This window comes from Dermacentor andersoni, chromosome 6, assembly GCF_023375885.2.
Source record: "Dermacentor andersoni chromosome 6, qqDerAnde1_hic_scaffold, whole genome shotgun sequence".
NCBI lineage: Eukaryota > Metazoa > Arthropoda > Arachnida > Ixodida > Ixodidae > Dermacentor > Dermacentor andersoni.
Window position 1 is genome coordinate 58,107,522 of NC_092819.1, and position 24,825 is coordinate 58,132,346.

The 24,825-nt window shown below is 45.2% G+C and overlaps 1 protein-coding gene across 1 annotated transcript in view; it reads right to left on the reverse strand.

The window, feature by feature from the left end:
- Positions 1-1,530: 1,530 nt before the first annotated feature.
- The window catches only part of Ifrd1 (Interferon-related developmental regulator 1), a 34,168-nt gene continuing 10,873 nt past the window's right edge, over positions 1,531-24,825 (reverse strand). The window contains exons 2-12 of the mRNA XM_050171623.2: positions 23,051-23,179; positions 22,022-22,109; positions 21,867-21,947; positions 19,963-20,164; positions 19,262-19,315; positions 17,499-17,659; positions 8,119-8,227; positions 7,308-7,439; positions 5,815-5,943; positions 5,035-5,124; positions 1,531-3,863 (exon numbers count right to left, since the gene is read on the reverse strand). Of these exons, the coding sequence (XP_050027580.1) occupies positions 3,780-3,863; positions 5,035-5,124; positions 5,815-5,943; positions 7,308-7,439; positions 8,119-8,227; positions 17,499-17,659; positions 19,262-19,315; positions 19,963-20,164; positions 21,867-21,947; positions 22,022-22,109; positions 23,051-23,179 (1,259 nt within the window). The 3' untranslated portion in view covers positions 1,531-3,779. The remainder of the gene's footprint in view (positions 3,864-5,034; positions 5,125-5,814; positions 5,944-7,307; positions 7,440-8,118; positions 8,228-17,498; positions 17,660-19,261; positions 19,316-19,962; positions 20,165-21,866; positions 21,948-22,021; positions 22,110-23,050; positions 23,180-24,825) is intronic.

The window sequence follows — 24,825 nt, forward strand, 5'->3', positions numbered from 1 at the left end:
ATGAACATGTTCTTTTTCTACATTTCTGTCGTTATTACTTAGCTCACTATATTCCCACTCTTTATTTGGCCATTTGCGAAGTTCTTCCTCAACTCTAGTGACTATATTTGTTATTTGTTCAGCGTTCAAATTTGGACTGGCCATTTTGCACTCCTTGCTCTCTCTCCCAACTATATATATCCCATTTTCAAAATGATGCGTTTATGGTCACTCCCTATACTGCTATATCCTTCCTCATCAATGACCATTTCTCTCAACTTATGAATTCCTTCTGTCATCAGACAGTACTCAATGGTTGATTGTTGGTTTCCCACTTCCCGCGTGATCTGCCCTTCACACTTGGGCCCTGTATTCACGATAACGAGGTTACGTTGCACGCAAGGTCTAGCATTGACTTCCCGTTGTTGTCGGTATAGCCTTCTAAATCCTGCATGTGGGCTTTCATGTCACCCAATAGGATCATTTCAGCACCATTCCCGAAACCCTTAATATCGGCGGTTATGCATTCCAGTAACCCTTCATTCTTCTCTGTGCAATTATTTCCGGTCCACAAATGCGCAACGCCCAGCCAAGTTTTTTTGCCACTCATTGTACCTGAAAACTCCAGGGTGGCAGCGCCACCTACCTTGCTCTTTTTCAGCTTGCCAAGCCTCATGCACAATGTGGGCAGCCATTTTCTTCTACTGAACATCTCGTGCGCCTTATTTGAAAAACGCCATTTGCAGTTCCTTTGCACCTGACCCTATTTGAACACACTTGTACTATAGCTAGCCTCTGTGGCAAAATGTGACATGGCCATTTCAATGGGAACACTATAACAACCCCTTGATGTGCCAAACCTGTCAGTTGCAAAGCTTAGTTGCACCATGTGTTGCATCTTCAGAATTGCAAAACAGCTGGAGAACAAATGACAAATTTTTTGCAAGTTTTTGTCACGTTTACATAATGTGGACTCTGGGCAAGAGAGTTTTCTACACGAATGAGAGAATTATTTCGTGTCTACCATACCCGGGAAAGTATCCATCCAGCCAGTTGAAAGATATGCCACTTGTAAAATATTGTGAAAAACAAAGTGAACTCTCTGAATAACATGTTGACAAGAGCCAACAACCAGCAGACTATATTCCAACTTGTTTTACTAAAGCAAATCGTGTAAACTTGCAGCACGTGTTCATTCACAAGTGTGTCAAGATGAACGAAGCATATTTTAATACTTCAGTGCTTTTGATGCACTCTTGTGGTGTACACAAAGTGCCTGAAAGGCATAAACATGAACCTGGTGTTCGTAACCAATTTTAAAGGGAACGTCAAATTTAGATGCAAACCAACTAAACATGAATTAACGTATGAACTTCTTAGGTGAAAAAAATCTTGATGGGACATTATGCAGACTTACATAGCGGTAAATTATTGCACAGCCATTAGCGTGAAACCTACTTATTGGTCCCCATACGCTAATTTAGTGTTGCCTTTAATACAGTGAACTGTGTTGTACACCAGTCGCCCTGAGCAATGGACACGACATTCAGGTCAATGGAAACTTCCAGGCATTTATTATTGACAAAAAGTTTTTTCACAAACATGTACAACATTCAATCTGCATAGCAAGGCGATGCTAGAGCATTTCATTGGCCGCCTGCGCAGACAAAAAAAGAAAATGGCATTTTAAAAACCTCTAAACAAGCATCATATGCAATAGTAGACAACAAGGTATCTTAAAAATAAAAGCAACACAAAGAAAAACAACTTTCTCATTCAAAACAAAAACTGTACACAAAGTCCCCACAAATAAAACGAGCGTATGCAAATAAGTATTGCAAAATATCTGCCTGCCATGTTCCAGGCTACGTCCCAGCTAATAAGGTAAATTTCATGTACAGTCATAGTCAAAAATAATTGCTTGTGTGTGTGCGCGCAGCGTGCACGAACAGCTCTACCAATAGGGCCTAAACACACTACCACTGTTATCTACGTCAGTTTTCGTGGGAACACGGTATCGTATAGGTGCCCCCAAATTCAATCCATTAGAAAACTAAGCTGGTGTGCCTTGATATAAAATGCACCTGCAGGTCTAAATATTTGAGCTGTCCTTTGTTCGTAACACAATTTTTTTTACATGACTGTACATTCGTTGCTCCCAGAATGGTCTTTATAGCTTTTTTTTTTTTTTTTGTAAGAAAGATGCAAATGCCTTGCATAGAACTGCAGTTTTTTTTTTTTTTTTCTTCTTCAAAATAGACGACTTTCAAGACTAGATGAATACCAACAAATAAAAACATATCTACACGCAGTCATAAGAACATGTTCGCCTGCTAGGTGCCTGAAGTCCTATCTACACGCCAGAACACAGCGATGCGACAAATCCAATTCACGCAATGCCTGGCGAAAGTGAGCGACACTATCGCCTCTTATTCGTAAAAGCTGCTTTACTAAACTTTCCGGCTCGGCGATATGTGTTGGCATCTTTTGCTAGGCATGTCACACCACCAACTACTACCAGTGGTGCTTTAATATGAACAGCCACATTTTTTATTCGCCGCTGCCATGGAACACAATTAGAATAATGCCTTAGTCTTCACGTAACGCTAAACATAAAAATTTTTGGAGGTTACTGAACAACAAACAAAAATGCTCTAAACTGGAGGGGAAAAAAAAAGAATGAAGAAGGACACGTCTCTCTCTCACTGTACCTGTGACTGCAAGACTTTTCGGAGCACCGTACCTTTGATGGGGGAGGGGGCGGGGAAATGAAAATTCCTTACGGCCAACAGACCTGTGCCAGAACCGAAAAGAGCACTGCACACTTTCCTACATGGCCACCAGATGGCAGCAAGTTGATAGCTTGGCGACGCTCGTCTTCTCCCTCTTCTGCCCAATGTCTTCCGAGAGTTCAGCTGGCAAAAACTCTAAGAAAATCCCAACTTTCTCTCGACTTCAGCACTCCGAAAACTTTAGTGGTCACATGTACGTGCAGACGACTGCGTGCTACTTCCCAACAAGCTACACCCATTTCTGTACAGTCAACAAACTGCTTTGACCAAAGCACATCTGATGTGCACCTAGGTATGCGTGGCAGTGCTCTGTCGAGTTGCAACTCCATGTCTCCAAACAAGTATCACAGATCAACTGGCCACCCACAAAGCCAGCTTGCTGCACCTCCTAATGTGTCTACCACTTTAGAAACTATGAGGGCACATGCAACAACAAGTCTCAATCTTTGCATTTGCCCTAAAAGCATAAGTCTGTTCTTTCTTCACAGCCAAATGAACTGTAAAATCTGGGGGCTCAGAATCAATGCACACATTGCAACAAAGAACTGTGTCTGCAGCTGTAATATAGTTAAATACATGCAAAAACTTGCTAACACGACATGTTACAGTTGGATATTTAGACCAGAATTAGTATTTGACCTTGACCCACTTACACGCAACAGCTTTTCTTTGAACAGCTTGCGCGGCGGCGTTACACTGGCTTTCTCGACTCACGACGCCAAGCCCACGTTTCTCAGGAATGCAAGAACAAAGCACACGAGCGCTAATGGTGGACTGGGCGAGGGGAACCTGGTAAAGGGCAGGGGGAGCAACGGCCGATGCGGTGGAAGTCCTGCGACAAACCGGCAAGCTGGATCGCACCGAGAAGGGGGACCATTCTCTCTCTCCGACGATGGCATTCGAGACCGATTTCCAACGCGCCCTAATAGTGAGGAGGAAGTGGGTCACAACAAAACCAATTTTGTGACACTGCTGCCAGGAAGATTGCTCTTCAAACCGTAGCTGCTGTCAGGCGTAGACGTCGGCCCTCTTGTCGCGCAACCTGTTGCGGGTCTTCGTCCGAGCACGGCAGCTTGCCAGGTTCACCATGTGCTGCATGGAGGATGGCGTAAAACAGCGCGTCGGGGTCACAAGGCAGGCCGCATTGTACGCAACACTGAATTTTCGCCTAAATAACCAGACGCTGCATTAGATAAAGTCAAACTTCAACATAACAAAGTTGTACTTTCAGTGAAAATCTTCGCTGAATCGTGTTTGTTGGTTTTAAAGCTTGAGCCGTAAAAGTAATTTCACAGGTTTCCAGAACATTCCTGGGGGATAGTACACTATACTACACCACAGTACACCATAGTAATTATACACACATGCACCCGCCGCCTCCTGTCACAATACGAGCACCGACATACCTAATAAGTGTACTAGCAGGCCTTCAGAACTAGGTATACTTCAAATGTGCCTGTAGCGATTTGAGCCCCTCGGAGCAGTAAAAAGCTTGCATTCATTTTTTCAGACTACCCGATTTTTCAGACTTTTCCACGGCACCTAGGCAGCCTGAAAAATCGGACGTTGGCTACATGTACAGCAACACTTAAAAGCATTCACTGCAGTAGCAATTTTCTAAATACAGATTCCTGTGCATCACAACCCACCAGTGGGTCACACACCTTTGCATCTTCCTCAAGATAAGAGCAAAACGACACCACTACACCTGCAAGATTTTTCTTTACGCATTTCAGCCTGCTGTTACAGTGTCAATAGAATGTTTGAGAGATTTCTAGCACCAGTCATGCATGATACAGCATTTGTATTCCTTCACTTCAGTAAGGCCTTGCTTTGTTTGATACAATACTGCCACGTGTCAGCGTTCATTTTTGTCGATTACCAGTGTTACCTATTGTTGCTCGGCAATAGATGTGTCAACAGCACTCGAACTTCTTTAACGTGGTTGCAAATTTTACAGTGAAGGAAGGCACAATCGGACTATCAAACTGCACAAGTCGCGATCTGATCACAACTAGTACTGGGGATCATTTAATGTAAGTTAGCATAAGCAATTAATCTGGAATGTACAGAGGGACATGTGTAAACAGTGGTCAAACTCAACCAGCAAGATTTGATTTGGCGACAGACTACTATCGCTGTGACTTAAGTGTTTTGTGTTTCTGGGAACAAGTTCGCCTAATAAAGAGATTATTAAGTAAAACTTTTTGGCAGTGTTTGGTTCATCAAAGTCCTTATGTGGAAAAAGGAAAGAAGCACTCACCCTCTCGAATTTTGTTACTTTTGAAATGATGTGGTCATCAGCTGCTATTACAGGACCCAATTCAAAAATGTCTCTCAGGAGCTCGTTGGCCTAGACAGAGAGAGAGAGAGAGAAGAGAGGAAATTCAGCAGCTGTCGCATTTTGTACAGGCTTGCTTGAACTGGTGACATACACAAGTTCCAATTATACAGTATCCTGAAGTAGGCTAACTCGCCATACTTATACACCTAACAGCAAGATCTCCATGCTGTAAACCACAAAGTTCACTAAGTTTGTGCTTCACATAAGACCGCATAAATGCAACACGCCAAAAGTTGAAATAAGGACATGGCAGGCTGACACTTTTCCCATTATACACTGAAAATTTCTAAGCTTGCCCTGAGCCCATGCCTATTGTGAGATACATATGTACTTTATTAACACTAAGCTTCAAGTACAGCACACAAGACGCTACAAACGTGAAGCAAGAGAGACTGACAATCAACGCTTTCATTTCTTTTACCTTCCGAGCGACTTTGCTATTGCCAATTTCACCTACTTCAAGAACTTGACTGTATAAGCTTGCTTGAATCAAGTGCCCTCTGGCAACCCATTCATCATCATGAAGACTTCCAACAAAAGGTTTGGAGACTAACAAGGAAACAGTTTTTGCGAACACAATTCATTGTTTACAAAACCTGACGAACACTCATAATATCGCAAAGCGAGTGCAAATTCGTAAAATTCATCGAAGTTTGCAGGAGCAAATGAAAGATCTAGCCAAGAAAGAACCCTGCTCACAGCCAGATGGAGGTTCATGCCCGATCCCAGCAGTTGGCAGAAGGAATCGTACTGCAGTTTGCGGCTCCAAGTGTCCAGCTCGAGGACTTCGCGACCGAATTTCACACTGATGTCTGGCGAGGACCCTTCCTGAAAGCAGAGGAGACGAAAAAAAACCCACATGACCCACCGAAGTGGCTCACACGTGTATGCTTACAGAATGATCACTGATGTCATCACATTGGCATCTATGCACCCACCACTGTGACGGCACTGACGGTTCACTTAAAGGGCGCCTAACCAGACCCCACAGCAAATTTTGGTTATACGCTGGAAGTTGTTACGTGTCGGCTAGGGAGCATTCTGCTGCAAAATTTTTCGAATCAGCTCATTAATAGCCGAGATAGAAATATTTCAGTGTCGTGAACCCATGATGTCAGGAGGCAAGCTTCACCGCAAACGTATACGCTCTCTCCACTTGCCCATCTAGCCTCACCGAGTTAAGTTCCTTCCCTGCGTTCTCCTATACCGGAGCTCAAGGAATGCGCGACGCATACGTCACGGGCGCCGCCTTCCTTTTCCTTTTCTCCTTGCTTTCATGCGGCAAGGCGCACTTTCACTGACGGCGTCATGCACGAGCTGTTGCGATTGTCTCGTTTCGTGCAGCGCACGATTTTGCACGCTGTGCACGAGGACACCTGATTGGCGATACAATTCAGTGCTACACGAATACTGAGGCAGACAAGCGGATCACAGAGCATGATCCAGCGCTGGAACATGGTAGAAAATGAAATTTTCGGGGTCTGCGTGCGCGACTGCACGACGTGGGAACAAGCAGACGAAACGGAAGTACACCCATCTTGCTGCGGTGCAAAGTAAAACAAAAACGTGCAGACATTCGGTTTGTGTGTTGTATTATTTTTCTAAGCTTTAATTCGTCTATTCAAGTAACATATCACACAAATAACAGATGTTGCCTAGAATAATTCTCGAAGTCACGTGTCACCACGAGAGATGTCACAAACATGTGTACGTAGCTACACTAGCAATCTGGCTTGGAGCACGGCAGCCGCGAGGAGAAGGGAAAACGGTGTTGGGTTTGAAATTTCAGATGTTCCTGTGGCGCGTAGCGATGTATTACTTTGCAGACATGAGCATTGTTGCGCATTGTATGCTCTGCGCTTGTCAGCTCAAAATGGCCAGACCTGGTGAAGGGCCTTTGAAGGCTGCAGGGATTTTGCATGATGTATCTACACCTCTATATTAAAGCTGCACACCTTTTAGGGTGTAATTTTGTCACACTACAGTAACTGTCATCAACTTTACTTTATACACCGCACCCTAAATATAGGGTGTACAATTTTCATCATGTAGCTAGTAGGATCCCGACAACACTTCTTAAAAAGAAGCTGCAAGATGTCTTGGGACCTTATGTGCTGGCCAAAATTATTATTGCTCACATAGTTTTGAAAATGAAGTGTGCAGCCATCTGAGACACAGCACGGATCACTCACATGGACAGCCCGATAGACGTCGCGGAAAGTGGAGCGTTGTTGACGGCGCTCTTTCTTCGCTCTGAACTTCTGGCTGTCGGTGGCAAGCTGCCGGAGCTGGTTGCAGAGGGCGTCCGATGGTTCCTCAAAATTCTAGCAAGACAAAAAACAGCAACATCTCTAAGAAAAGGGAAAATAGAGCCATCTTGGGAGCATATGTGCACACAAACATTCTGCCATAGCCCACCCAAAAATATCTTGGAAAATAAACGAACAGGTCAACAACCCTTACTAAATCTACAAGGATTCCTATCAGACATGTTACTAAACGTACAGAATGCGCAAGAGAAACAGGCTTTGATGAAATAAAGCATATCAGCACGAGCAAACTGCAACCCTGCAGTCATGCTTAGAACACAATGATGAGATAGAATGCAAAGCACACAGCCTTGAAATGTTCCACTAAGCAGAAGGGCAAAGAAAAAATTTGCATCAGCTATGAATGCAACAAAAGAAGGAAAGGCATCAAATCACGCATGTCTAAGTATACCTAGGCGTTCAACTTCTAGATCTACACATTACCATTCCCTGCTGCGTCTCCATCTAACACACACGTTCACCTATCACAATGTTGGTTTCTCTGGTTTCCGCTTTTAACCTTCTTAAGCTGATTCAGCATAATTATCTTTTATGCAAGTAAAATCCGTTTGCTCAAACAATCAACCCAAAGAGGCAGAATTGCACCATCTGACAGAGGCAACACATGTAAGAATGTTCCAGATGAAAAAAAAATAATAATAAATGCAGTGCTATAGGCGAGGGAGAAGCGTACATCATCATAGTCTCTGGCTACTTCATAGATGATGGCAATCACTTCCCCAGCCGCAATGCGCAGGTCCAGATCCGAGCTCTCCAACAGTTCTTGAAGTCTGGCCATGTTGCTGCACAAAGTTCAAATGCAAGTCCAATCAGCATCTCCCTGGCGAGTGAGGGGAGGGCGAGGAAAATAAACACGTGAAGGCAGCAACCGCTGCACACACAAGGACAATGAAATAAACTTAACAATTACAGTTGCTGCGGGCGCGGTATTCATGGTCATTCACTTCCAGTGATGCAATCACATTCATAAAGTATTTTACATGACCAGCACCCCCATGCCTTGGTGTCTACAGGCGACAGGACAGCATTCCATGCCTGCCAACCTGTGAACTCCGAGATTTGTGAAGTCCCCCTTACATGACATGGAAGAGAGAGAGAGAGAGACAGAGAGAGAGAGAGAGAGAGTGTGTGGCGGCGGCGGCAGCGGTGGTGGTGGTGGGGAGTAGAATGTATTTATCAGAAAGCTTGCGCTGGGGCCACACCTTTTCAGGGACACATACTGACTTTATTAAAGATGATTAACCATTAGATGCTGTGCACATACGGCAAAATTTGGCACAGCTAGTGACAGGCAACACATTCTTTTATAGCTATAGCAATTACTACAGCGCAACCTCAACTATACGACCCCCGGTCATGCGACGACCTGCATCTTATGATGAGTTGGTTTGGTCCTGGCAAAACCCCCATAGAAATAATGTATTGAAAACCTCGATTATTCGACGCAATCTTATGCTGACCCCACCTCGTACGACACTTCCCTGCTACCATCCGATTAAAAAAAAAAAAAAAAAAAAAAAAAAAAAAAAAAAAAAGCCCGAGACGACGCAGGATGGCATGTGAGCACACTGCCGCCGGCTGGTAATGGGTTACATTTGAATAACGGCAAAATTTGCAATTTTAAAACAAATGTCCTAAATTACGCGGTTTTTAGCGTTACATTGGCAACTTGTCCCTTTATGTCTCGATCCAATCCATAGACAAGTCGCCCGAAGTCAAAACTTGTTTTTGATTGGAATCAACGTTATGGTTACGGTGTGGTATTCTGCGCTTTGACTCCATTTATTCGTGAAGTTAAGGTGATGTAGCGCATTTGATATGAATCTTGCTTCAAAAGGCAAGCAATATTGATGGCCAAGAAGTAGGGAAACTCCACCATGGCTCAGTGGTTCGATGTCAACAATTTGTAGATGGCAGGACCAGCGAAGGCACTCTTTTGAGTGCGAGGCCGCTCGGAAGGGCTCTATGGGCCTTGTAGTGCCCTCGTACCGCCCCTGAATGAAATGGTTGTGCAACCTTTTTAACTTTTTGACGGTCAATGACGTAAATATACGGCGCCACGAAAAAATCCGAAAATGGTCGATGCCGTATATTTACGGCGCCGTCTGTAGGTTTAAAAAGCGCGCCAGTTTCCTAACTTCTTTTCTGTCATGTGCTGCCACTATGTGTGGATACAGGGAATTTTTTTCGTGCGCCTACCTCTCTCGGTTTTCGTTGCATGGCTTGTTTAGCGCTAGTTTGCTCCAGCGCGTCTATATACTATCGCTCGCAAATTGGTGCGCGCACGCGGGCACGGGCGGCCGTTTGGATTTTGTTTCGCGGGCGGTTTCGGCTTTTTTCGCTTGCGAAACTGATGGCTATCTCGTTTCTAATTGCTCAAAGGGCGACCGCTTGTTTCTCGCTCGTTTAGTGCTCACAAGGGTGCCCCAGCCGCAATAGGAGGGATGCCGACGTGCAATAGGAGGGATGCAATAGGATGCAATAAGAGGGATGCCGACGTACATGCATTTCCGTTTCTTTTCTTTCTTTTTTTAAGACTGGCAAAAACTAATTGCCCTAGCTGGTTGGCGAAAAGATGAACATTAGCGGAAGTTTGTCACATGTGTTGCTTTTTTTGATAGGCACACAACCAAACAGTTTTCTTGAATACGCGCATCTACGCAGTTCGATTACGCTTGAACGTATGTATTAGTTTAAGAGCAGGAACAATTGAGGCTTGCGAAATATTCTCGTGTGCGGATTTTGAAAGCCTTGAACTATGTGCATAAAAATGCATAAAATTTTTAATTCTCAGAAGTTGATTTCCTTTTTTTATTGTTGTTATTCATGAATGAAGAGTGCATATATACCAACGCAAAATATTTTTTTTCTCACTTTACGGTCACCCTAAAAAATTTACGGTAATTTTTTTTTAAGTAAGTCCATAAGAAGAATCGGAATCTGCAATAAAGAAAAAAACCGACCCCGGGCGGTCACATATGGCGAAAAAAATCGACCCTCAAAGGGTTAAGAAGTACTCAAACTCAAACAAGCTCGAAGGTGACGTGATCTCGTGCCTTCACTTACAGAGAAAGTTTCGCTTTCGTGAGACTTCGCACGTCCTAGTACCGAACCCCTCGAAGTATACGGCCATCAGTGCTCTTGGCACTGATAACGAGCTTGGCACAGCGCCGAAAACACTTTCCAGGGACGCTTTAAGTGCCAAGTCAGGTGCAATTTCGCAAAAGTGAAACTACAGTTAAACCTCGATATAACGAAGTTGGTAAAATCGGCAATTTGCATTGTTATACCGAAACTTCGTCCTATTAAAACTCAACTTTTTATGCAAATAAGCACAGTCGCCGATCGATTTTTTTCTTACAGAGAAAGGGGCCACAGCATTTTGTGAATTATCGGCCAATCTAAAAAAAGCAAGTTTGAACGAGAAAACGATTCATCTTGATAAATTTGGGGGTCGGCGACGAATGATACGATTTCATGCCATGTCGACGAAATCTTCACATAGGTGGTACAAATTACGCGAAGCCAGCCACACTTTCGCGTGCTCTCCGTCCCCGCGGCTGATAGCGTTGCCCGCATTGGGACGACGCTATCCCCGCCGGCAGCGGGGAGTGAAGGCTTTGCCTGCCTCTTGCTCCAACGGGTCACTGAAGTTCAAGATTAGGCAATCTCCAATACTAAACGTGTGGTAAGGCAGCTTACATGGTGCCACGCCGTCTCAGCATGCCTACTCATTGCACACGCAGCAGATTACCTTTAAAGCAGGATGCACAGCTGCGTATGCGCTCAGTTGCGCTTACAGCCATGCACAGCAACGGCCGAGACGTGCGCCAACTTACTCCCCTCCCCTTCTTTCCCTTTGCTTGTGCAGGAAGGCGGCATTCATAGAGCCACCATCTTTCTTGTCTCCCCCTCACACACTTTCACTCACACCAAAAGCAGACAGTGCGCGGGGCGCGATCGTATCTTATCGCACTTCGACTTTATTGACTCTTTTCGCGGAGATCCCATGGGTGCTGCCATGTTTGATCATGCGGTGACTCATCCATTGCTTGCCTCGACTGTCTCAGTTGCCTTCATGTTTACAATGGGTTTGTATGATGCCGGTGCGGCTTAGCAAACCTCTGTTTTGGGAGATGTTGTAAACGGTGGCTGTATGGCGAAACAAAGCTTTGACCACAGCTTCAGAGAACATGCAAAAGCACTTTGGAAGCTGATTAAGCTACGTCCAAATGGTGCGTGCAGCGTATATTGTGGTTGTCCTAAAAGCAAGGCCAAATACGTATTCCAAGTTATCCAAACTTTCTGCTAATGAATTGAATCAGGATTAGTGTGTTTTTCTTTTAGTTCTTTATTTGGCAAACATTTTGAAGCAGCGGCTTGTCACATTTCTGACTACCTCGGTGTCACTATCTGACCATCTCTGCCTAATCACTCACGGGTGTGCTCGGTTCCGACAGATTTGTTCTTGCTGTGCGCAAGCCTTGAAACGTAGCTGTTTTGTACATTTTAATACCTTGTAGCAAATATGTATTATCGTTAGTAACTCGCTTAACTCTTGTGGACCATCACAAAACATTCAGCTTCAGTCATTCGTGCGCTATCGGTGTAGTTTGTCATTTATTGTGCGCATATGGAGCACGTATGTTCAAGTTTTTGCCCATTCACTCATTGACAAATTGGTGATAGAGTGGGCGCAATCCTCTGTGCCAGTTGGGGTGGAGGTGTGTTGATACTGTGCGCAAAACTTACTATGACAGGAAATGGCGCTACTCCCTTTGTCATTGTTTAATGAGTGGTACTCACTCTTGCCGACATTCCGGGGCTGAAGTACTTCTTCTCAAGGTAAGGGATACAACGCTGGCGGATGAGCAAATTTCGGCATCCTCGAGGAAAGCCACATATCTTGCAGTGCCGAACACGCAGACAGTTGCAGCAGCGGTTCGCGAACTCGGCCACAGAGATTAATTCTATTCCTTAATATGCCAGTCACTATTTTTGCAGCCAACTACTGCATCCACATGATTCAATCCAGCATGATTGGAGCACAGTGCGTTAGCGAAAACTCCGTTGCATTTCCGACAGCTGATCAGAAGCAAGGTGGAAGCGGTAGTGGTTTCGTATTCGTGCACTGTCTCTGAGGCTACATGCGGCGTGCTGCCAAAGGCGCCATCTCATTTCTCTAGCACAAACTGCTCTACAAAAAGGGGTCAATACGCAACATGATGCGGCACCACCTCAGTGGACGCTCTGCTGCGCGATTTGAGAAATGCTGTTTGCAAGCAGCCACTTGTAATTCAATCATTTGGCCATCTGTGTCAACAAAAGTTTCCATTTATTGTCTCGGAATTCCTTTGCGGCGGGAAGCGAAATTTTGTAATACTGAAATTGCATACAAACACATGTTATATTGAGGTTCTAAATACAGGCTGGACAAGAGGTAATGGAAAGTTAAATACTTTGTTATATCGAGGTTTAACTATCTCCGAAAGGGATTGCCCAAGAATACCACCCAAGGAAAACTGTCTCCACTTCGGACAACGACAAGTGAAGAGAACTTGTTTCCGAATTGTCCGTTCGTTCCAACTTACGCGGACATGTTGCGCAGCGTCGACAACATTTAGCAATTCAATGGCAAATAGTCGGCGATTTGCTGCCAGATCTTGCAGCTCTTGAGAGGAACCCGATGAGCCGTGGCTGGGCAAGCGTCCAGAAAAAGATCGCCGATATTTCTTTTAAAGGTGAGAATAAAGATTCGCTCACCCCTTGTTCAATTAAATGTTTGGTTGCGATTTTTTTAAAATAATTTAAACTACCTTGCTTGGAGCAGCGCAGAGGTTGTGCTGTGGGCTTATTCAGGCTATGTGTACCCGTTTTTGGGGCAGGAGTGAGCGTCACTGCCTGTATTCTTAGTTTTTCAATTATACGACGGCTTTGTGTGGTCCCCTCAACATCACGTAATCGGAGTTCCACTATATGGACACTCCAGGCGAATTTCCGCTGCTGCCGCCGTGATGTCCCATATGAAGTCTAAGTGCGACAACGTCGCGGCCTCGCATTGTACGCTGTGAAGGCGTGAGGGAAAGCTTCTAAGGGCGAGCCGTGAGGGATGGTGGCTTGATGCAGCGGCATCTTTTAACGTTCGCAAGGCGGGGAGGATGCGTGCCATCTTCTCGCACACATAAGGGGGGGGGGGGGGGAGGCGTGGAGAGATGTGCGGGCGCTATGAGGTGGGGGGAAGCGACAGGTTAGAATGCATCGCCTTTTCTAGTCCAGCTGCGGCGACTGAGCACGGCCGCACAATCTGCAATGGGTCAATCTGCAATGGGTTCATAGGCTAGCCAACCCCAGATAGTTAGCTTCGCATGTGCCGTGTTCTTGCATGCTTTGCGCTGAAACGAGAGGCAGCAAGAGGGGGAATTCACTCGCTGCTGCTGCCGCTTTTTATCACACCAGCGTTTCGACAGTGTCCACAATCATCGAGTGAGATTGACCGTTCTGAAATACCTCTAAAGACAAACGAAAACAAAACTGGCACATCATGTAAAGAATGCCCACGATGTCCCAAAGTTACATTTTAAAAGATTTGGATTTGGTTGGTTCCTTGTTCAAGCTATTTTTGCCTTGCTATTTTTCTCCTTTCACGATCTCCCTCACTATTTTTTGGTGGCATCCCCCGCCCAGGAAAATGAAATCCTGCGTACGTCACTTCTAGTACAAATCACTGCCCGTAAACACGGTTGCCTGGCACACAAGAGCAGTCAAAGAGGTTGCAGTCTGCTGCTAGTATGTTTATTCGAATTACGAAGCCCATTTAATTAAGGGAATACCAGCCGTAGTGCCCTAGCCATGGCACCAGATGCACAACATTTCTTCCTGAAGAACAAGGTGCAGCCTATGCTTTAATGGGCACTCAATTTATCGTAGGGCTCGAGAAAACAGCTGTGTCTGTCCCTACTTTATTTTGTCTAATGCAGTCTTGCAGAGTGTCAGTGTCTCGTTGAGTGCAATACTGTAAAATTACATGTGTCATCATTCTCCTTCTGAAACTCTATTGCATTGCATGTTTGCCATTTACGCTACCTGTACTTGCAGTGGCAATATTCACTAATTGTCGTCCTCGCTTTATTTTAGCACCCAGATGCAAAAATGTAGCGTCATAGTTGCATCTACATGCAAGAGCACTGCCGACACGGAAGAAGTGTTGTATGTGGCCAGTGTACATTTGGAATCTCGCAATGCGATGAGGTGCAACTCGCAGATGCAAATGATGAGAAAGCTCATTACCACTTTTTCGAGTCATCCAGACCTGACAGAAACTCTGCATGCTTGCAAGAAGGCTGAACTGTCTAAATATGAACTGAGGCTAGAGACAGACATAACTGAGCTTCACTCCCCTGCAGAGGAAGCCACGGAGTTGCTGCAGAAAAGGCACAAGACAGCCGGGCTTTTGCTTCCCGCGTTGCAAAATATCGAAGTTCCCTTGCGGAAATCTTAAGCAAAGGCAAGCTTCTTTGCAAAGAGGCAGCTAAAGGCCTACAGCATAGCCTGGAGATGTGGCTCGCAAGCACGTGGACTGACTGTTCTTTTTTTTTTTATGGGTGCCCTCCTAGACCCACACTTTAAGTATTCTTGGTGTTCAGCTACAATAGCCGAGCAGGTGCGTTCTGCTGTGCTGGGGAGGCCCCCTCTTTTGTTAGGGCAGGACAGCACGCCAGCACCGTTGCAAATGCAGACTCTGAAGCAGGGCCAAGCAGACTGATGTTTAAAAACATCGGGCAAAATGAAAATGCACACTAAGACAATATGCCTGGATCCATTGCATGGGAAATTTATCTTTACCTTATAGAGGGAACTTGCGCAGAGATGGTTAAGCCCCTCACCAACTGGAAAGCGAACGCTAGCCGCTTTCCCTTGCTTTCCCACCTCACAAGGGTAGTTTTCACTGCGAATGCAATGTCAGCTGATGTGGAACGCATGTTTTCTATGGCATCCCAGACAATAAGAGTGAAGCCAAACTGGCTAAGCACCTCTTTCGAGCAGCTCATGTTTGTGAAGCACAACACATAGGTAGAAGGCAATTGTTTTATCTCATTTTTTTAGTTTTTAGAACCCTCAGACTTATTTACGTTCCCAGTGGAGTCCAAATTATCAATCGTCTAGTGTAGTGGGGTGGTTGTACTGCACTAGATAAGTTACCAAGCTACTATCCCTAGACCTTGGTGACATGTCTTGCATATATTTTGCAGTTCTTAACGGATCTGATGACATCAGCTTTATGGTGCATTCATAGGCAACTCGATAAAACTAGCAAGATGCCTCTCCTATGCTGAGGAATTACAGGAATGGAATTGAGCTGTCCGGCCATTCCTGGAGTGGGAATGGGCTAAGTTCTTTCATTCCGAGGAATTGAAAAGAATGGGACTGTGGCAAGTTCTAGTTCTCCAGAATGGAATTGGAATGGGGGTGCCCATTCCGCAACACCGCTGGCAGTGAATGAGAATACCACCCCTGGTTATCATATTCCACAGGACCGGATATGACAATGAAAGGCTTATATTACGCCTCTTGTCAGTTTACTGCTTCCTCTATGACAGGAATGACAGAGTAAAACCTTGTTGATATGGTCCCATTTGTCACATTTTCCCAACTACAGTCAAACCCGTTTACAACAAATTATTTTATATATCGAACAATTTCTGGACAAGGTATAGTTACAATGAGTATATATAGCAAAAATTCCACTTATATCGAACAAAAATAGCAGTGACTCCCGATATATTGAACGTCAAGCTGCGGAAAAATGCCCCCAGAAGTTGGCTTTCCCTCGTGGTGGCGGGGAAACCCTGCGGCGCAGCTCCATACAACCGCTCTCCCTACCGTGACTGCACTGCGTTATGCGAGCCGTCGACACCCCCTTGCAAAAAATGATCCTGGCCCACCCGCAGCGCTTGCTCAGACAGTCAAGGCTCTTGTGCCCTCGTTGTGCAAGATGGCGAAAGTGCGAGTAGTCTCGCTGCTTTTCTGGTTCACTGTGTGTGCGTCTTGTGGGCCTTCGCCCGCACTGTTGCCGTGATGAAGCGGCAGAACTGCCTTTCGTCGTGAAGCTTGAAATCATAAATCAGGTCGAACGCGGTGACAAGTCGGATGTCCCCGCAGCGTGCAAGGTTCCGAGGAGCACTCTCAGCACGATCTTGAAGAATAAGGGGAGATTAGGGCTAAAGCGGCCAAACTCGCGACCCGGCGCCTGACTCGTATGCACGGCCGTGTACGAGTGGTTCATCCAAATTTGCTTCAGCCGTGCCGGCTTCCGCGTGCTTGGTGATGACTAATGAATGCAACGAAGCCGTTGCCGGTGTTGCCGAAGTTTGGAGCGAGCTGTCAGAATTTCCGGAAGCTGCTGCAACGGAAGCAACAGTGGATGAGTTCGTGAGTGCAAATGATGGTGTCGCGACCATGGGAGAGCCCGAAACGAAGAGTACATTGCCGACATCGCATTGAGCACAAGTGAAATTGGGCACAATGAGGAAAGCAACGATGGTGCTTTGCCCACGTCCTCCGAAGTGATTGGTGTGCTCGCACTAGTCCGGTGCTCTTGCGCGAATGCGGAAGGTTGCGGCCTCAGCTGCTCCGACTCCTTAGACAATGTGGAGAAGTGCGTGCGCCACAGGCAGCGAAATTGCCCAAGCAGAAGAAAATGCAGGACTATTTCACGCGAAACTAGGCCAATTCCATCAATAAAGTGATTTTATAAATGGTAGGTGCTTTTATGACATCCAATTATTTAGCAGGCTTATATCAAATTATGCTCTATATCGAACTGATAGGCGTTTTTTTGAGAGTTCGATATAGCCAGGTTCGACTGTACTGCTCTCCGAAACATCAGTCCCGTTTGTGTATTTGCCCCAAAAAACTGTTGCAGCATGTTAACCTTTCCAGGATCATGCATTTTTATTCCCTGTGGTCGCCTAAGAAATGTAAAAGCGGGCTTTTGCTGCATAAGGCTAAAGTTAGCGCTAGGGAGCGATGCAGGTTTTCTGTTGCTGTCCCTACCTCTTGGCCTGTGCCAGCAGCCTGTCCAGGGGCGCCACGGTGAGCAGCAGACCCCAGGCCAGGAGAGCAGCACTGTGCACCACGGTGGCAGGGCTGCTGCCGGTTGATGGTTTGGCCCCCGACAGCGCCTGCCACAGGGACTCCATGCAGCTCTGCACCTCCTGCACGCCGTCAGGAAGCACAGCAATCAACAGACGAATCGATCAATCAACCAATCAATCAATCAATCAATCATTTTCACATAAATAAAAATGACCTAATTTTGTTATATAGGAAACCTCAGGACTCAATGGCAAATCTGCCAAAGCTTTAGTCGTTCTGATGATTAGAAACCCGAGCAGTGGTGCAACTTGGTACAATGGCGGCAGCGGGGCGAAGCAAGATTAGGGCCCAATTGCCTTATTAGGCTGTATGTTTCAAATGCTTAAGTTAAGAAGTTGTTTATCAGAAAACAGTGTTCTTTTTTATTATATAACTGTAGCAACAAATTACAAGCTATTCAGCAGTGCTGGTAAAGCCTTTTCCAGGACGTGTGACATTTGGTTTTCATGCTGATTGTGTAATTACAATTGTGAAATTAAATGTTCGAACATGAAAGCATGAACTGCTATGTCCAACACACAAGCACTTCGTTTTGTGGTCCGGCTTTAAATGTGTTTTAGTCAAGGGCCGATAAAATCGATATCACTGTCAGTGTCAGCCCGAGTACCGTTATCACTATCAATATCACTGGCAATAAGGGAGAGTTAAGCAGACATGTTGGATGGAACAAAACAAAGCTACACACAAGTTACACGTGCACAATTTCCATTTATCTATGCCTCCAACTGTGCTTAGTGTATAAGAGGCCTGTAGTAACATAATCAACTCCTCTCGTCTGCAATTGTGCATGGGCCGTGCTCCACTTCAAGGCGTTGCAACAATATAATCTATCTCAGCCCTTAGATGTACCTGCCCCCAACAACAATATGCAAGAGACTCAATGCAGTATTATTCATTCGTCATCATCAGCAACAGCCTAGTATTAGTCCACCGTGAAGCAAGACAAAGGCCTCACCCAGTTATCTCCAATTACTAATTGGTGGGCTAGTAGTACTTTCACACTAAAATAGGAAATTCACAAGCAAAGGATAGAGTCCGCTGATGCAAGATGGCGGGGGTGGGGGGATCTTGCATCAGCGGACCCTATCCTATACTTGTCAATTTCCTATTTTAGTGCGAAAGCACTACCAGCCTACCAACCTAGATTTTGCCTCTGTACGAAGCCTCTTCATACAGCCCCGTACCCACACGTTTCACATACATTAAAAAATTTTAATGCACTAACAGGAAGTGAATTCTGGGAGCAAAAATTATTTACTGTAGTGGTCAGAAAATCCAGTTACTGCAGTGAAGTTTGGAGGAAAGTAGTGGTGGTTGCAGGGTCTTATCTATGGCACTATACCTGATGCTGTCGGCACAGGTGCACTTGGAATGACGTCTCGACACTGATGCGAAGGCCATGAGAAACGCGCAGACTAACAAAACTCAAACAGCAACAACGCTAGTGTTAATGGTGCACACAAAAGTTGATGCTTAGCCAGAGCTAAACCGTCAGCCATGTTTTATCACACCACTTGATCCTCTGCTGTCCTTGACTATGTTTATCTGCCCTTGACAATGATTCTGTTACTGTGAGGGTTCACTGGTCATCTGCTGTACGGTTTACATGGCCTGCCCAACTTCAAGCATCATAGCACCTAGCCAAATAATGGCCCACTCACTGGATAGTTGTCTGACTCTGCCACGAAGCAACACAGGCCAAGGGCTGTTGCACACTGCAAAAGAGGCAATGAAAAGAGAAAGGTCAAGGCCTGATTGGCTTGATGGGACTAATACTTATATCACATGGGCACAACAAATGGTACTGCACATTATTAACTCCGAAACCTGATGTGTGTGTGTGTCCAGATGCTTGCATCAATATCATCAAGGACAGGTGCCACTTGTGCACAGGATCGTTTCTTTTGATCTAATCTGCTTGTCGAAAAGCACCTTTTTCAACTCATGCATTTGTTAATTTATTTGAGAATTATTTTCCTGCCATGAAACATATTTACACAATACCAATTAGTCACAGGATTTGAAGAGTGGAAGAACTGGGCCATTCCTTTCAGCAAAAAAGCTTTCTCTGCAACTGGACCAAAATTTTTGTAGGCATACCTTCCGCTAAACTCTCTGCGACTCTTATCATTCACCGTTCGCGGTCGGCTGGTCCCACTGATAACATGGGTAAAGCGTCACTCTTACCACTGACGAAGCTAAAGAGTGCAAAAGGGAATAGGATCGGAAAAGTCACCACTACAACATGGCAGCCCCGATTCAGCTCTTCACATACATAATAGATTTCAAGAAGGATCATCTAACAGTCTAGATTTATTAAAGGTTTGCCTTCAGCATCCCTCTGAAGCAATGTCATGCACACCTTTGCTCGCACTGTTGGTGGCTGTGCTTTGTCCAGGAGCAAAGTGGTCAACGGCTGAAGCAGCGTCTGAAAGAGGGCGGCTGCCTCCTCGCCAGCTCCATAATGAACGCAGGCCAGTGCGGCCAGGGTAGCAGATACGCCTTGCTCCTCGCCCCGGCCTTTGCGCAGGCCACGCTCCACGAAGTCACAAATAGTTGTTGGCCTGCACCGACGAGCGCGTCAAGTTTGCAGTGTACAAAAGAAGTTATGCAGATCTAGCTCGCATGTTAGAGTCTGCATGAAGTGAAGCTTTAGTGAAATGATTAAGTTGCTATGCAACTAAATGTGATTCATACAGTTGTGTTTATTTTCCTCTTGTGGAACTTGTGATCCCATGCAATGTTTATGCTTATGCTCTACACCAGCTGCTGAAATTCAAACAGCAGTTGACATGAATGAACACTGTTTGTTGTCAACACAGTGATGTCACGAGGACAAGGCAATGCAAGATGTTTGCCAATGGAAGAATAGTGAGGGGAGCTGTCTGCAGTGATAAGTACACTGCAAATGACAATGGTAAGGTTTATTATTATTCGCCCATTTCATTCCTACCACTGTGGTCTAATGGAAACTAGCACGCACCAATTCGCCTCAAAGAGCTCATTGGCTTTGGCACAAGAGAAGTATACATGCTATTGTTGCTTAATGGTTAGAGGTGGTTGTGCTGAGAGACCAAGGATCGATCCCACTATCGGACATGTAATCTTTAAAGGCGAAGCTTTTTTCTACGAACTTCGCCGGGTTTCGTGACCATGGGTGCTGTAGCCTAGCTGTTCTTTAACTGAATAGGCCAATTAATCACAGTGGAAGATGCGCGGAAGTGGGTGCCATTTCGTGGTGGTGTAAGGAACCCAGTGCTGTACATCTGTAGAGATATAGAAGAATGGTAAGAAATAAATTTGAAGCAAAAATCTGTATGATAAAAAAATGGCAGTGCCTTGCTATTGGAAGTTTGAACTGGTTGCCTGAGAAGAAAAGCATACCGGAGCAAATATTTGCAACAAGCTGAGGCATGCATGTGCTGCAGCAAAAATCCGGAGACTACTCAGCATTTCCTAATGGAATGTGAAGGGATTCTCACCGAGGTAACATACTGCTTCCAGAAGCGCTTGGATTAAAGTGGATGGACGCATCACCCGGTTAGCAATCAAGATAAGCAAGAGACGTTCAGAGTATTCGTGGAAAAAAAGAAAGCTGGGAAAAAATTGATACGACCAGATCCATTACAGGCATAGGTAGCGATACAGGGTAGAAAGAGAAGTTTTGAGGAAAAAGAGAAAAGATTATGGAGATGTATACAAAAATGCTGCAATGAAAAACATGTATAGTGTACATGAATAAATAAAACAGGCTAGGTAACGATTTGTCACCGCCCAACTTCAAAGGGGGTACCAATAAAGCATCATCATCATCACCACGGTGCCGACCGTGCGGGGGAAAGAAAGAAAAATGAACCAGAAAACTTGCCTGCGTGCATTTGCGGCGGCATCGCATTAGCCTGTATACAATGCCTGAATAAAGCCTTCTGTGTCGCTTTGTGCAGATATACAATAAACAAAAACTCGTGTTATGACTCTCCATGCACTCACACAAAGCTTCACTGTATATAACTTTGGACACGTTGGATGTGTGGAATTTTTAAAAATTTTCTCTGTGTAAGCAACTTAGTGCCCTGCACTTGTTCACTGCTTCAAGATGCTGAATACATGTACGAAACTACAAGTAAGTACACACAACACAAAAAAAAAAAACAACTGCGTGTGGAAAGCAAATCAAAGGTTTGCTTAAAATCTTAAATTAGAATTCACAAGTATTTCTACAGATGCTCAATAAAAGGAATTTCAAAAGCGAGAGCTTGGGCTTACCGGTCAATGAGAAAGTCATACAGATATCTGTTGGACAGAGCTTTGCGAATGGCTTCCAGGCAGGACAGGCGTCCTTTGGCACTACAATAATTCATGCAAAAAAAAGAGGGGCTTAATGCATCTTGTCCAAGTGACACGGCATGGGCACAATGTACCTTTTCTGAGATGTCCCTTCAATTGCTTCCTTCAGCTTATCTTCAAAATCATCATGAAGCACACCATCCTCCACCTCCGCCTCACCAACTGTGCGAAAAGGGACACGCACAGGTGATGCAAGGGACAACAAGTGAACACAGCACATTCAATAAAGGAGCATTGCAAACCTTGTTTGATCATGGTAAATGAAAACTGCTTAGTCACTAGACAATAGTGTCATAAACATGTGTGCCTAATATTATTCCTGTACACTCAGCAGGGAGACCACAGCATCGTACAAAATGTACTGTCTGCACTGTCCTTTGGTGCTCTGAAATCCACACTACTTTTTGTGTACAGTATAATCCACTCTTAAAAGGTACGCCTAAATGGTAGTAAATGCTTTATAACTGCAACCTTTCTTTCACGACGTTGGGAAAAGAAAGGACTGATATGAAGCATAAGGCGGGATAGACACCCACACGTACAAAAGTAATGTACAGGCCTTCGTCGCGCATGTCAGCTGTACCTGGTGGTGGGATGCCAATTAGACTTTCCCTTTGAAAGTGGACCGTACTGCACATTCCTACGGAATTTGAAACACAACAGCCATTGGTCGGATTCCCTCAGGTGTCACAACTAGGTAGTGCTTCTGGAAGAAGCATAAATGGGAAAAAAATCAAATCGCTGATAGAGAAGTGGCGCCCTCTGGTGGCCAAGAACACCACCACTGTGCCAATACTATGGTGGTGCCTGCACAACCCGCACTATTTAACTCGCAACAGAGTGCAATGCACAAATTAATTCATGTGTTCTAACGCGAGATCACAAGCTGAGAGAGCAGCACAGTGCCTGAGCTCTCAGCAGCGTTAGAAGTAGAAAAAAATCGCGGTAGTTGGCCGCCCTCTACTCTGCACCTGAAGTCTGCAATATGACTGCCCTTGGGGACAGCATAGTTGGACAACGCAACAGTGGGCTAGTTTCTTAGTTACTTGCAACAATGCAAATGCACTCGCAATGTTAACAAAAAACAATGTTGCCAAGGTTACCGGTGCCTTCGCTGCCGCATCGAGATTCTGATGCGCAGCTGAGCACGCTGGCAGTGTCAGCGTTGGACTCGTCGTCGCTGCTCGAGGGTGCCAGGCCGGCCTCAAGCCGGGATCCCCGAAGGGTGCCACCTGCAACAGCAAGAGGAGGCACCGACGTAAGCCGCCTCGCCATGTTTGCAAACCTTCACACAACGCTAAGAGCAGCAGCTTGCAACTGCTGCGAATACACAGCAGCTACCGACGGCAGCCCCTGCAATGTAATTTCCCCGTCCCACAGTTGCGTGCACGAGGCCATGGCAAGACATTATCACACAGCAGGCATGTGAAAGAGCACGTGTGCCATGGGATCTGTGAAATAACTGGGAGGCCTTCTTGTCACTGAAAATTATGTACAATAAAACGAAAGCCTTGAGCTTTTCCTGCTAGCGTACTACAATCACTGAATGGGTGTCAAAGGAAGGCAAACATCAAGGTTCAACAGAGGATGAGATGGAGTGATCAGGAGGTATGCAGGTGTGAAATGGAGACAATTGAAAGAAAAGGGGAAGACAATGATCACAGAGAAATGTGTACGTCCCAATGATGACAACCTTAGGCAGATTATGATAATTATGATCATAGCCAGCAACCCTAACCTGTCTACCAACCTTGTCCTAGTGCATTCGTGACAAGCTGGTGGTAGATTGTGAATACCTGCAAATGCTCGGACTAGTTTTTAACAACTTGCGAGCAAGGGCCACGATGTGCGAGGGATGAATAAGAAATATTGAGAAAAGACGGATATTGCGCAGAACACGTGCAGGTGTTGTGTTCCTTTGCACAGCAATTTCTACTGCCAGAGATGAACCAGGTAGGTCAGCAAGATGTGTTGATCAAGAGGCGTTCAGAACACTCAATACTAACTAGCAGCTTCTGGATGCTAGAGCAGTGCATGCATAACAAGCGAAGCAGAGAAAGCAATTATGGAGCAACAAAGCAGCTAAAGAAGCAGGTAGCACATGATGTGTGCGAAAAGCAGGTAAAAGAAATTGAATTGACCTGTGAGCACACAGGTACAGTCTAAAGATCCACTGTAGCACTAGCAGATCTTTGAAAAATTTAAGCTTCAAGAGGGAAATTGTTAATGGCTTTGGCTGCATGTTTGACAAGCATGCAGGTATTCACTGGTGTGGCAAAAGTGCAACAGCAGAAGTATGCATCTGTGGTATGGCAAGTGTAGTCTAAAATAAAGGAAAACTCGACAGTGGGCTAGTTGACTGAACATACTAGAAGTTGTGTGCAAAAACTACGAAAGGATGAGACTGGGGCAAGTGCACCAACACGGGACACCAAGTGCAAGCTATCAACTGTTTATATTTCAGAAACTTGACAAGGGTATATATGTGACCACATCGAATGTGCAACGATGTCCTCCTGGGCCTACCTACGCCACCTTGCTTAATCAGTGACAATCGATAGTGTCAGTAGGCTCGGGAGGGAATTTCTGCACATCAAAGTTATCAGTCAAGAACTTAATTGGAGAATGTTTCTCAGTCAAATACGTATTTCGATTTCTCATGCAGTTGTCCCCCCTCTTCGAGTTATTCAGCTCAAGGACTCGAATTGGGCTATCTGCCATGGGCAATCCTTTCTTTTTAAATTTGGCACTCTTGTAGAAAACACACTGTATATTCTTAGTGTTTCGTGAGTGTGCAGAAAGGCTGTCGGTTAATTTCCTTTGAAGGAGCTACAAGCAGATTACTTTTTTTTTAACACAGTCTTGGGATGTGGCCAAC